This window comes from Bactrocera oleae, chromosome 4 (genome assembly GCF_042242935.1).
Source record: "Bactrocera oleae isolate idBacOlea1 chromosome 4, idBacOlea1, whole genome shotgun sequence".
Lineage (NCBI taxonomy): Eukaryota > Metazoa > Arthropoda > Insecta > Diptera > Tephritidae > Bactrocera > Bactrocera oleae.
This window is the reverse complement of record NC_091538.1, coordinates 45,528,160-45,541,310: the sequence shown is the minus strand read 5'-3', so window position 1 is coordinate 45,541,310 and position 13,151 is coordinate 45,528,160. Positions and strand designations below refer to the sequence as shown.

General features: G+C 34.5%; 1 protein-coding gene across 1 annotated transcript in view; it reads left to right on the top strand.

Moving 5' to 3' along the window:
* The window catches only part of Gp210 (nucleoporin 210), a 101,009-nt gene extending 88,351 nt beyond the window's left edge, over positions 1–12,658 (top strand). The window contains exons 24-25 of the mRNA XM_014244700.3: positions 9,380–9,490; positions 9,625–12,658. Coding sequence (XP_014100175.2) covers positions 9,380–9,490; positions 9,625–9,740 — 227 coding nt within the window. The 3' untranslated portion in view covers positions 9,741–12,658. The remainder of the gene's footprint in view (positions 1–9,379; positions 9,491–9,624) is intronic.
* The last annotated feature ends 493 nt before the right edge of the window (positions 12,659–13,151 follow it).

The following is a 13,151-nucleotide window of genomic DNA, read 5'->3' as shown; positions in this document are numbered from 1 at the left end:
ATTCCAAAGATAAAATTTAATGTCTCTGGCGTGTTTAGTGCTCGATTTATTGCGCTTCTCCGGTGTTTCCTTTTGGGTGTTACAAACTTTGTGGCAAACTTAATATATCCTGTTAAAATGTAACGGATAGACTGAAAAGTTCATAACCTAAAAGAAACACATCTTTTTGTAGCAAAAGTTAGTTAATTGTTCAAATTTCTTGCCATTGGCCGATCTGCTAACTTTTCGATACATTATTTGTATTACGATTAATATTTTGCTTCCTCTTCACTGTAGCAAAGGAAAAAGTGTCTGGTGATCAAACCTTCAAACGATCGTCTAATAAAAGTCTATTCGTTGCTGATAAATTTCCATTTTCAAGAAAACCGTTTAAAGTTATTTCACGCGCATCACGTAATATAGACCACATAACTGTTCCTGCTGAACATTTCGCCTTTCCACTCTTTTAGTCAGTTCATTACGTGCAATTTATCCCATCCGATCCGATTTGACTCCGAAGCTAAATGATGGAGCCATGTTTTATCCGTTGTCACATATGGATGTGATTGTTCGGATTTTTTATTATTGAAAAGCAAAGTCCTCGGTGTTTATTTCACCTGTATGGAGTTTAGCAAATTACGAATGGTTTCTTCGCCTAACGCAGAGAACATATATTACTCATCAAGTCACTTTTAAGGCTATACTTTGCATCTAAAACTGCTATCTCATCGTTTCACAAGAATCTAATAATCAATCAAGGATATCATTTTATTTTAGGTAGATGAACGATTTCCACTTTTATGTGAATTATTTCATACTACAATTATATTCAGATATCTTCTTGAGGGGGAAGTATTAAATTAATTTTTTCGTGGAGCATAGTGATTCCGTAAGTTTTAAGTCTGTGTTCATCGTCAAACTTTTGTCTTCAGCAAGCTAGAGAAGTTCTTACAGAAGGTCCTAGCTAGATCTTTACCCTTTCAGAGTTGATGGCATTACTTATCTATATTTTATTCAGTGCAAAAGGATTAACCATTTCTTTTTGGAAGATTTTAATATGCAACAAGCATGTTTAGAATCCTAGCGCGGTCGTCAGCCTCAGACTGAAATTTTGTCTAATTCAGAGCAATATTTGGGAAAGCAAAAATAAAGTTCAGTAAACCGTGAAGTCTCTGTGAACAATCTTGGCCGACGTTACAGCTGATTTACTTTGTTTGCCGCCATTTTTGATTCCCCATTCTTCGCTATAAATCTTCCGTTCTCTCTCTCGGTAACACACTGCTTGCTTTATATACTCTCACAACCTCACCGGCATGCTAATTGCCCGAAAATTATGCCAAATTGTGTCAACAGAAGCATACTTGCAGGCGCTGCAATTTATGTATACAACTGACCTCGCTGCACACGCTGTCACCACCTAAGTTATCGATTGCAGCTGTTGGCCAATGCAACTTGCACACTTCATCAGGACATTTGGACTATTTTGGCGCCGGCACGAGTAGGCTCCGATGCTAGAATAGCCGCTGAGGCTGTAAGGGAGTCTGAGGCGGTATTTCACTATCAAAATTACCTTAAAGCAGCGTAGTTGTGTGCTTATACATATATATGTGTATGAATGTGTTTGTATGTGTGAGTATTTCAGTCCCCACGACATCCGGCGCTTTAAAAAGATTTCAGCTTTCTTTGAGAATTGAGTTAAGAACTCGGTGGTTGTCCCATTGTTGGCTGGCTTTCGGCAGATTTATGGTTTTTTGTATGCGTGTGTGTGTATAGGTGCTCAGCTTATTGTTAGCTTTCTATTTTAATATTTAATGTAGGCGTTCACTTGCTACACTGCAATAATCATGCTTTCACTTCCTAACTGCCAGTCTATCTTGCCAATTAGATGAATGCATATAATAGTTTGTTGTTACCATTCATCTGCTGCTGATTACCGGCTATGAGTATGCTGTTTCAATGATACCTGCTAAACACACACTCTCTTTGATAATACTCTTCCCTTTCTCCCATTTTTCCAAACCCTCATTCACCTACTTGCAACATCATTACTGGCTTGTGGCATTGTCTCCACACTGCGTGTCACACTCAATTTTGTGTGTATCAACTTCAGAGATAACTGCCGGAGTCAGTATGTTCCTGACTCTCCTGACCACTTTGTCAGTTCATTCAGTCATTTCAACATTCGGACAGCCGGCTTAAGTTTACCAGCTAATTCCTTTAGTCTTTTGTTTGTGTGCTCCTGCTTGTTGCTGTTACTGCTACTGCTGTTGTTGCTACTGCTTCTGTTCATCTAATTGGCTGGTGGTTGTCGCTGCTAATTTTGCAAAATCTATTTGCACCGATTTCCGTAGGTGAGGTCATGACAAACTGGTCCCGGGATTGCGGGATTGCGGGATTGCGGGATTGGGGATGTGCGCTGCGGAGCGTGGGCCAATCGGTAATAAAGCTGTGTGATCGCTTTTGTATTATTTGCTGCAAACTCCCACCTCAGCCCTGTAAGATGTCATAGTCTATTGTGCTGTATGATTTCAATGGCGGACATTTAAAATTTAGTTATGCGGAAATTGCTAGCAGAGGAGACATTGAAGTGTTGTTTGTGGTAGTTGATTCCCAGTTCAGTGGTAAATCTATCAAGAAATAATTATAACAAATTAGAATTCCATTAAGGAGATATCCGACACAAGTTTATTTTAGTTTTTTGTGCCTCACTTACGCGAAGTAGAGCAAAGTACCTTTCTTCTTTTGTCCGAAGAAAGATTTTTTTTTTCGTTGAACTGAGATCAGTTGTGCATTGGTGTGTCGGTGTTTATTCTTATATTACCTAAACCGCGTCAAGTTTTAATATTAATAAATAATTTCTCTCTCTTCATTAGTCGTAAACCTTTTCTATCTCTTTTTTGAATATTTTTGGTTTGGATGTTTTTCGGTTTCGGAAGCCGATATTATCTGACTATTTCTTTATATGGTCTCTGGGTTCTAGTTCCAAGTTCAAACTTTGTCAGAGCTTTTTTTCTGATGCCGACATTTTTTCTGACTTTTTCATTTATCGCCGTTCGAGGGATTGTTGCTTCAAAGAAGCTTAAGCTTGTCTTTGAATGTTTGAAATTACGTCCGTAGGCTCCCGATAAGAATGATTGATACACATATTTCACGACTTTTAAATATCCGAAATAGCGGAACTCTAGACTGCCGGGCTTCTAGCATCAATGCAATTGGTCCGTTGTTGTCGTTTTGGGTCACTACAGCTTAAGTTTTCATTAACCGACCGTCTGAGAATAGAAGCGACGTCATGGACAAATGATCGGTCGATACATATCTTAAAAAAATTGGACCTCAATGATAGTTTCGATTCAAATAAGTCTGTTAGAAAACTGTTAATAAGAGATACTTGTAAATGAGGTTAAGGAAAATAACATTGTAAAGAAAGTTTACATCTCATTCACATGTGGGATTAAGCATATCTTCCATTTGAGGGGTTTACCGTGACGTTAACCGCCAAATGAATGAATCTGTAAGTGTTCAGTCGACTCCGAACTTGTTTTACGAGATATATCTGCATTTTAATAACGGGATTATGCCCGGTTGGTATTGCCCGTTAAGGTGAGAGGTCATAATTAGATACAACGTTTTTTTGGATACTAAGCGGAGCTGGTAAATAAATATGTGCTTAAGTTGATTAACGAAAAATTTACTAGAAAAAGATGTTGGAATGATGATGATTTATGGACCAAGACCATATCTATTAGTACTATTAGAAGCTACTTGCTTTACAGATAAAGTTGCTACTGTATATTTTGCGAGAAAATGAGCATGCAGGGGTCGTATACCATTTAGCGGTCCTATATCATTTAGCCTGCTTTGTGTTTTTGTATAAATGCCCTGACTGAAAAATTTGTTTTGTAGAAAAGTAGCCAACTGATGATAAATTCTCCCTTGTACATCCCATTATGGGATTCCTTAAAACTCCTCGAAATGTTTGTCCTTCAGCCTCATATTTACCCAATACGCTCTGTTGAAACTATCCAATCATTGTTTTTGGAGTTTTCAAGCTAACATAAGGATATCGAAGCTGCAGAGTTTTAGTGTACTACGAACTGTAGGATTCCCTTCTAGTTCCTGTGAATTCTTCACCAGTGTGTTTCCAAACAATTTCATGTAACTAAGGCATTTTATTTAGGTCAAAGTGACTACAGTTGTCTCTAGTAAATATTTATGAAGCCGAATATCGTTATTAAGACCTAATGGTCAAGTAAAACGAAATCCATTATTTTTCCAATAGAAGGTGTTAGTAATCTGTATCTCGCGTTGAAAATGTGAATAGCGTACTGTAACAGCCAATCACTTGCAATTTCGGTTTCGTCCATTCTTTTCCGGTAATTTTGATGTCAAGAATGCACTACGGTCTGGAAGGCCAAGCAGAAATCTTTAGCTATGTGGATGCAATTGTGGGTTTCCAAGTCTTGCACAATGTTGGGTCGGTACCCTCAAAACTTTCACCTTCGGGCACAATAAGTCCAGCAGGCTTTGTTTGTCACCCTTCGAAATCGCGGGGCCTTCTTTACAACAAGCAGAACTACTAAAATTATTCAATACGAAGGCAGCAATGCTTTTAACGATTGCTACAGCCATTAGCCGCACCCTAAATAATTTCTATCTCTTTAGCCTCGGTTTCTTTTATAATAAACAGTTTATAACTATTCGTTATACCAAAAATTACTTAAAATCGTACTTAATTAAACTAATTCCACTCAGAAGCAGCAATGCCTTCGAAATAGTCAGCTAAAAGATAATAAAAGTAGTTTGTGCTTTGGCATTTTCTCAACTGTGAAGAGTCAACGTTTTTAAATAAACTATTTTATCTGTTCTTTTTTGTATTTATTATTATTATTTTTTTTTTTAATTTTTTTCCTATTTACATACTTACTTTACAACTATCTAGCGCTCGCTATCTGTGCGCGAGTATTTATTTTGCCCACGCTTTGTCTACCTTGAAAGCCTAATTTGCGCCAAAATTGACCTAAAAAGTAACTTGACTAAATTGAAATAGGAATTTTACTGTCACATTCCACTTGATGGCGCTGCACTTTTGCACTCGACTGTTTGTTGCTGAAGTTAAATTTGCGCAACTCGTGTAAGCGCGATGAATTCGAGTTTTTTTAACTGCACAACTAGTAAAAAAAAGAATAGTAAAAATAAAAAAAATACCGTTATTTGCTATAGAACAGCTGAGCGCGCGCATAGCTGTGTATTAGAGCGTGTTTAAGTTCAGCTGAGCTCAGCTCGGCGCAGTAAAACGGCAACAAGTGCAGTGCACGCCCAGCTGCCTACTATAGCTGATTGCTTGCCTCCCACTTTTCCACGCCTGCCGGCGTGCTCGGCGAGTTGCCTGGCGCTGACTTTTGCTGCTTTGAAGTCAGGAGCTGGCAGTCGAACACATTGTATAGCAACACATAAAACCACAGCAGAATTTGTGCGCTAAATGAATTGGCTTTCAGTGTGTCTGTGTGTTTTTTTTTTGTTTGTAATTTCTTATTTATTGTTTTTGTTGTTGCTAAATTGCCACATCCCTTTTGTTGTGTGCTGCGTTTTATGTAAATTTTTCCTTTGAAATTCTTTCGACGCTGACTTTGGCTGTCCAATGTCGCCGTGCTACTGCTGAGTTTTCCGTTATTTTTCCGATATTTTTTTTTTGTTGTTTCAACTGCTGCACTCGTGCCACTTAATCTTCTCTGCAGGCTTTCGCGCACTTTCATTGCCTCAATTATAAAAAAATTACCTTAATTACTTTTTTCTTGCATACTTTCTGGGTCACAGGCACGCCGAAACGCACATACACACACACATTTAGAAGCACTTGCTCGAGCACACACATACCATAGACACTTCCATACGAGTACATATCTACGCAATCAAACTGCCGCACACCTTCTGTGCTTTTCCATTTTCGCACTCGTAAGGGCCTTCTATTGTGCCCGTAGTCGCCTGAAGCCGGACCTGACCCTCGCAACGGAAGCTGCTATGACAACAATACGAGGCGCTTCCGTTGCCGCCTGCCTTGCAGCCAACATGCGGCAGCGTCGTTAGCGTGGCAGAAGAATTCGAAAAGTATTTTTCTCCGCTGCTTTTGGTTTTGTTGTTTTCTGTTTTGCTTTTGGTGTTTTTTTTTTGGTCTCTGCTTTCCGACAACTACCAAAAATGCTTGCAATGTTTTCATAATAATTTGAACCCTTTCTGCGTACCGTGAATGTATGCGTGAATAGTTTGCGTCAGCAGTATGTCTGCTTTGTTGGCCTTAGAGGAAGCTATATCGATTGTATTTTTACATTATCATCGATTTTAGACTGCCTTGTTCCCGATTATCGAGGTTTCAAATATCGCCAATGATAGATACATTTATGACTAACAGAAGCAAAGTTCATCTTGCCGCAATCGTAGGGGTGCTTACTGGACATTATCCTATAAGCATTCAAGCGGTAAGGCTAATAATCTTGTCGAACGTAAGTGGTAAAAGTTGTGTGGAGGAGTGTGAGGTGGAAACATCCATGCACGATCTCCTCCATCTTCCAACATTTTAAGGACTGAGGTTGAAACACCTTGGCAGTATTACCTTCGTCGAACCAGGAGACATAACCAAAACTGACATTAGCCGCCGTCTCAACAAATTGGTGATCGGCTCAAATCGCTTTGTCGATTAGTGAGCGTGTTATGATCTATTCCATACATATATTGAAGTACCACAATGAAAGAATCAGAAAGGTAAAGACATCATTATCTTTGCCTGTATTAATGGTTTTGACAGAGAAATCGCTTTACTTTTAATCGTTGTCATGGTTGTTGAACTGGCTTTTCAATAAACTCTACAAATTTTCGTTTTATTAGGCCGGTAATTCTTAGTCTATACTCTTTATACATCAGCCGTGCTTTCTGCTCAGCCCCTTAGAGAAAGTCTAGTAGAGGTTTCTGACAAACAATACACCATAATATTTCGATCTAAACCAAAAATCGCCGCTAAATCGATGATTAAAATCCAAAAGTTGTAGCCCGGTTTTAAAATGAAGATCTTTCGAAATATTTAATTTTTTCTTGAATTTAATATTCACAGCTTTCTATTTGATATTTCATTATATTTTGCCTTCTGTTTTAAATTTCTAGTCAAGTTTGTGCCGCGCATTTTTATTTTTGTAATTATGTTCATAATTGCTCTTAAACATATTTTAGAAATGAATTTTTGCTTATTTGATTTTCTTCTTCTCTACTCTTTCATTTGACTCGATTTCTCTGTTGGCTATAAATTTGTGTGACACTCGGAAAAGTTTCTTCCACGGATTTTGGCTTCTATGGCCATCTCCATGTCATTCACATCCGGGGCTGAAGAAGTTGAAAAAGTTTCCTGATTAATTTACCAAAATTTCTGCAAATTAATTTACATATAGACGCTGATTATTTTTTATGGCACTTTTAAGCCGTTGAAAGCATGGAAAAAATCGCTAATAAATAAAGCAATAAAATATGAGTTTGACGGGGGTTGAACACTTAATTTTCGTAGCGCGAAAATGTTTAACTGCTTACCGTTAAGAGCTGCCTCTTTGGCAAACTCCTGCGGTGAATTGAAAGGAATTTTAAAAAGTTTTTAAGTTATAATAAATTTAATTTTTATGGAGATCGGTACCATATAAATTGTAGATTTGGTGGAAAAAAAATTTTAGAACACTGAAGAGTTAAAGTTCGTGGAAGTTTTCGTGATTTTATTTCAATTTTCAGATTTTTAAAAGCCTTCACTTATTGGAGTTATTCCCTCCATAAGGTCTTATTATGTGGAAGTGTTTGACATCCTGAACATGGTATATTAAGTTTACTACGAGGTTTGTAACATCCGGAAGGAAATTTCGGAAACCCTATAAAATATATTAATAAATGATGAGATGAATAGTTTAGACATGTCAAAATAACTGTATAGAAGTTATATAGTCCAGTGGTAAGCGATTAGAGGGAGTGACTCATAAAGGCTAGAGAGTTTCGTTTTATCGAGAGAGGTTTTAAATTTTTTAATTAATCTTTAGTTGTTGTTGTTGTAGCGGCAGAAAACATTTAACAAATTATATTAGAAAATACTAAAGATTTGATAGTGCTTGGGCGTTTAAAAATTTTGGGGTTTTCCGGTTACGTAGATCTGATTGTGAATTTATATTTGTTAAATATAGGTTAATTTTTGTTAGATCATGGATCATATTGCAAACTGAACTCGTTTAACATCTGGTACACTAATATCTCTGTTGTATCCAATCTTGTTATTGACAGAACTGTTTTATCCAAAATCTTAAATCAAAATTTATCGAGTCTGATAGCACAAAAGGGTATCTAGTTCATATCTAAGATGGGTATTTAGTGGATAAGCGTGCTGTCCAAGATTTGACACTCATACTCGCCTATCATATATTTTTTTTTTCTCAAATTGCTACGATTAGTCTTTGATCAGTTGATGTTGTCGAGAAACTGTGACAAAGATTTTAAAATCTGAGGCTTGTGTTCACTGGCCTTCTGTTCTGTACTCGACATAATTGGTTGAGATATGCTTGAATGTTTACAGATACCTATATCATCCTAGTTGTTCTGCTTAAAATTCGAATAGTTTCACTATTTCCGAAAGAATACGGTAGTGTTTCCGCTTCAGATACTTCAAGAGGTGATCCAGCCTTTGCCAGTTCATCTGATATTTCGATTCCGCCTAGAGAGATAGTACTTTAAGGGGCGGTTGATGTTGTTAGTGGCTCCAGCGTTCTTTTTTTGAATATCCGCTTGGAAGATGAAGCGGAAATATAGAGAGATATTGCACACAAAAAGTTATCGCCTACACCTACCTTAACTTTAGTTCCGCATCTATAATTTAAGAATATATTTGACTGTTTTCTAGTATCAGTTAGTTAGTACAGAAACTCAACTCTAGCGGGATATATTCCAACTCATTAGTGAGAGCTTTTCAAAATTCCATTTCTTTGCATCTAACAACATATGTTACCTCTTTCAATCTGAATACAGAACTAGTCAGATGGTAAGTGACATACGGGAAGAGTCAAGAAAGAGTGGCGAATCGAACAAACAACTGGTATAAACCAAATAGGCTGGCATAATAAGTAATTGACTAGCAAAATTATAGAGACAGAATATCAAGTATTTTAGTTGGTTTATTCATATTCCATTGTTTTGCATTCTACATAGCTTTGTTGTTACTTTAATATATAATTTTTTGAGAAGAAAGTAGCGCTCCACGATAGTGAGCAGCGAAGTGCCGAACTTATATATATATACTCATACATTAATTTTCACTTATTACATTTGTTTTATCTACAAAAACAAAAAAAATTATATCACTAACAAAACTTTCTCTCTCTCTTCTCAATAGTTTTCTCCACCTCCATGAAGAATAAGTCGCGCAATACCAGTACACCGACCACACCAGCTTCGCAAGGCAGTCCGACGACTCAGATGTATCCCAATCTGTCACCCTATTATGGTAAGTGCATGCATTTCAATTGCAAACTTTTGAAAACAAGTCAAGTAAATTTATATTTATATGTAGTGTAGTACACTTCTTACACATACACACACACACATGTACATTAATGTACTCGAACATCTTTATTGCAGGTCAACGGCGAAGCCCCAATAGTTCAAACGGTTTATCGTCTGGAATTGATACACAAGTTTATGGCGATTCGATATTGATGTCACCGCAGCAGCGTGTAAATCGCCGTTATTTATAAGCGTAACGCATATAATTTATGTTTCTCCTATTTACTTTATATTCTGTTTCTGTGCCCTCATTGTACTCATATTTTTATTATACACGTTTTTGTTTTTGCTTTTTTATTTTTTAATGGAAGTTAAATTTTTAGTTTCATTCAAATTCAAAACATGTGTAATTTCTGAATTATAAGTTTTTTTTTTAATAATATTTGCACTTTTTTAGCATTATCTTTTCGAATAAGTTTCATACACTGAACGCTTTCGTAATTGGAAAAGTTCACTTGTCATCAATGTCCTTTTATGGGAGCCTTCGCCGTGAAAGTTTGTATTCATTATCAAGTTATATAATATATATGCATGTTGTTTATTACTTGTGTCTAACTTTTTCCCACTTAATATGATTTAAAAATAGTTTTAAGTTATTCGCGTAATCTGGTAAGATGTTCCAAGTGAAGACTTTTTGTAATGCCAATAAAAAAAATTGACTAACAATAACGAATTACGGATGTGAAATTTTCTTTAATTATAATATTATATATCACGCTATAATTAGTTTCATTACTTTAAATTAATAAAACAAAAATCTTATTTGTTTCAAGGTAAGCTCACATAACCTGTAACAGTTTTTAACAATAAAAATAACAAAAAATTAGGTAAAATTTATATCTACAATCTATAGAAACAAAAAAAAATGTTTATTGTTAATTTTAACATTTCCAATTTTAAGCATATTATTTCAGTAGAATAATAACTATTTAATACAATAATAAGGTATATATTGAAGTTAAAAATAAATCATAAGTACACCCATAAAGCAGCTTATAGCCATGATATAGTCAAGAAGTTCTATGAAATAGTTTTTACTGCTAATAAGTGAGGTTAAATTCAGTTTAGTTTAACTTTCATTTCAATATTTTTAGTGAAAAAATATTTTTAATTATATTACTAATATTGTAATTATCATTGCTGTTAATTATAAGTTGATACAATTGAGTTAAATTATTAAAACAGAGAACATCCCTAATGTAAGCAAAAAAACAAAAGCAATTATTTTTGACTATAGTCTAGAAACTCTTTATACTTATGCTAAGTGAAAACACATGCGCTGTAAAGAGAACTTTTAAATATAAGGATAACCCTAATGTAAACCATTATATTCATATAGTGTCGAGTAAGCCATGTAACGATATATGTAAATGGAATACTGTATAAAGTAATATATATGGTGAAGATATTAACTTTGCTTGAAATATTTTATTAAATATCATGATTTATATGTCTAAGTTTTTTTTTTGTTTTTACAAAGGCCCCTGAAGTCTCAGTTTTTGCCCTAAAAAATTAACCAACTTAAACAAGGCCTTTATTTTCAATTTAAACCGTGCCTACATCATATTTCTTTTCTCATGTAAATATAACGTGGTTTTTTGATTTTTTGTATTAAACAAGTAAATGTACATCTGGGAAAAAATGATATTCTAGTACAAAATTTTTCGCTCTAGAAAAAATGAGTTTTACCACAACACCACTTCTTTAAAAGCTATACGCAATTAAAGTCATCCATCAAATGACTAGTCCACTCATACACTCTTTGTTGCTCATACGACATGGTGTACTATAGAATACAGTACATTTAATGCATGACTTTAACCGTTAATAACTTTTAGAGGAATGTTTTTATATAAAATCTCCTTAAGATATTTAATCATTGTATTGGAATATAACTTTTTCAAAGTTGTAGGCTTATTTGCTTTGGAGATAACAACTTTATTACAAAGGATCAACAAATTCCATATGAAATATGTGGGAAAAGTAAACTAGTTTAGACACGGTTTAAATTGAATATAAGAGAGAGATAACGGAAACCCTAATGTATATAAACAAAGGTATATCATCATGGAATATATAATATGTTATATGTACGATATATGTTAGGTTATATTAGCACTATTGTTGTGCAGAAAATGTTCATTTGTTTGTTAAGTTCTTTTTACGCCAGAACAAATGTTATTTCAAATTTTCTTACATAAATACATATGCACATTCATAAATATGTGTGTAAGCATTTATTTAACCTCCCTTTTTGTTGTAGAACTATTGAAACACCATATAAATAAGTTCAAAAAAATCAGATATTCAATGCATACGAATGAAAACTTTTGCGGTACAGTACAGTTATTTTGTAATTTGGACTTGAAATGCCGTTTTATTTATATTTGAATTTTTGAACAATTTTATATTGAATTATTTCTATTTGAATGAAGTTAATTTAGTTATGTTGGCAAATATTTGTATGAAAGAGCGGAGAGAGAAATACCTCATATAATTCCTACACAATAATTTCAATTCAAACTGCCAATTTCTGCAAAAAGAATAAACTTCTTAGAGAAGAGTTTGGTAAAGGATGCATTTGTATAAATAACTTGTTTTTCTATGCATTTATAAAACTATTTATAAATTATTTCTAAATAGTTGAAGCAAATAGATATTTTTTTCATAAATAAAAGTTGTTACTTGGATGTTGTATTTATAAGTAAAGAAATTAATAAGAAATAATAGTAATAAATGTTTAGCTGACTGCTAGGTCTAAGTTAGAAATATATAACAACCCATGAATGCTAATATAATATAATAACAGTAAAGACATAGTTAAGTTGCGGATGCGGAGAAAATAAACAAATATATACGTTTCATTTGAAATAAAATAAAAAAAACATTTACTAAATAGAATTTAAAAAAATGTAAAGAACTAAGGGATATGTATATTTGCTAAGTAGTGTGGTCTGCTGTCAAAATTGACTATATCTTTAAAAGCATTTAAACTAAGTTGTTATTTTACTAAATGGAGCTTTTGTAAACTTTTGTAAAGAAACTCTGAACACATGTAAAGTTTAATGGACAAATAAATAATAAAATAAAGATTACAAACACAATAGAAGAGTTTATATTTGTATAAATGTGCTATGTTTATATCAAACTTTCAATGACTTCGGAACTTTTGCTATAAATGTTGGCTTTAATTCGAAGCATGAACTAATCTTAAGTGCTCTCGACGAACGAAAAGTGTTGCCTCACTCTTTCTTTGCTCTTACCAGTTAGTTTTGTAGTTTTGAAGCGAAGAAGCAAGAAATTAAATCGCTATCAGGTTTATAGAGTTTATTGTCAGTCGTTAAAACAAGAAAAAACGTTAAATTCGGTTGCACCGAAGCTAGAATACCTTCACAAATAAAGAAGTTTTCATTCAAGAACTTGATTCCGATCTTTCAGTTAGTATGGGAGCTATATGCTATAGTTTTCTGATATCGGTGGTTTCAACAAATGAGTAGCATCTTGGGGAGGAAAAAACGTGGGTGTGAATCAACATCTCAAAAGCTGTGGGATTAGTTTGCGTGTACACAGACAGACGGACATGGCTAAATCGACTAAGATCG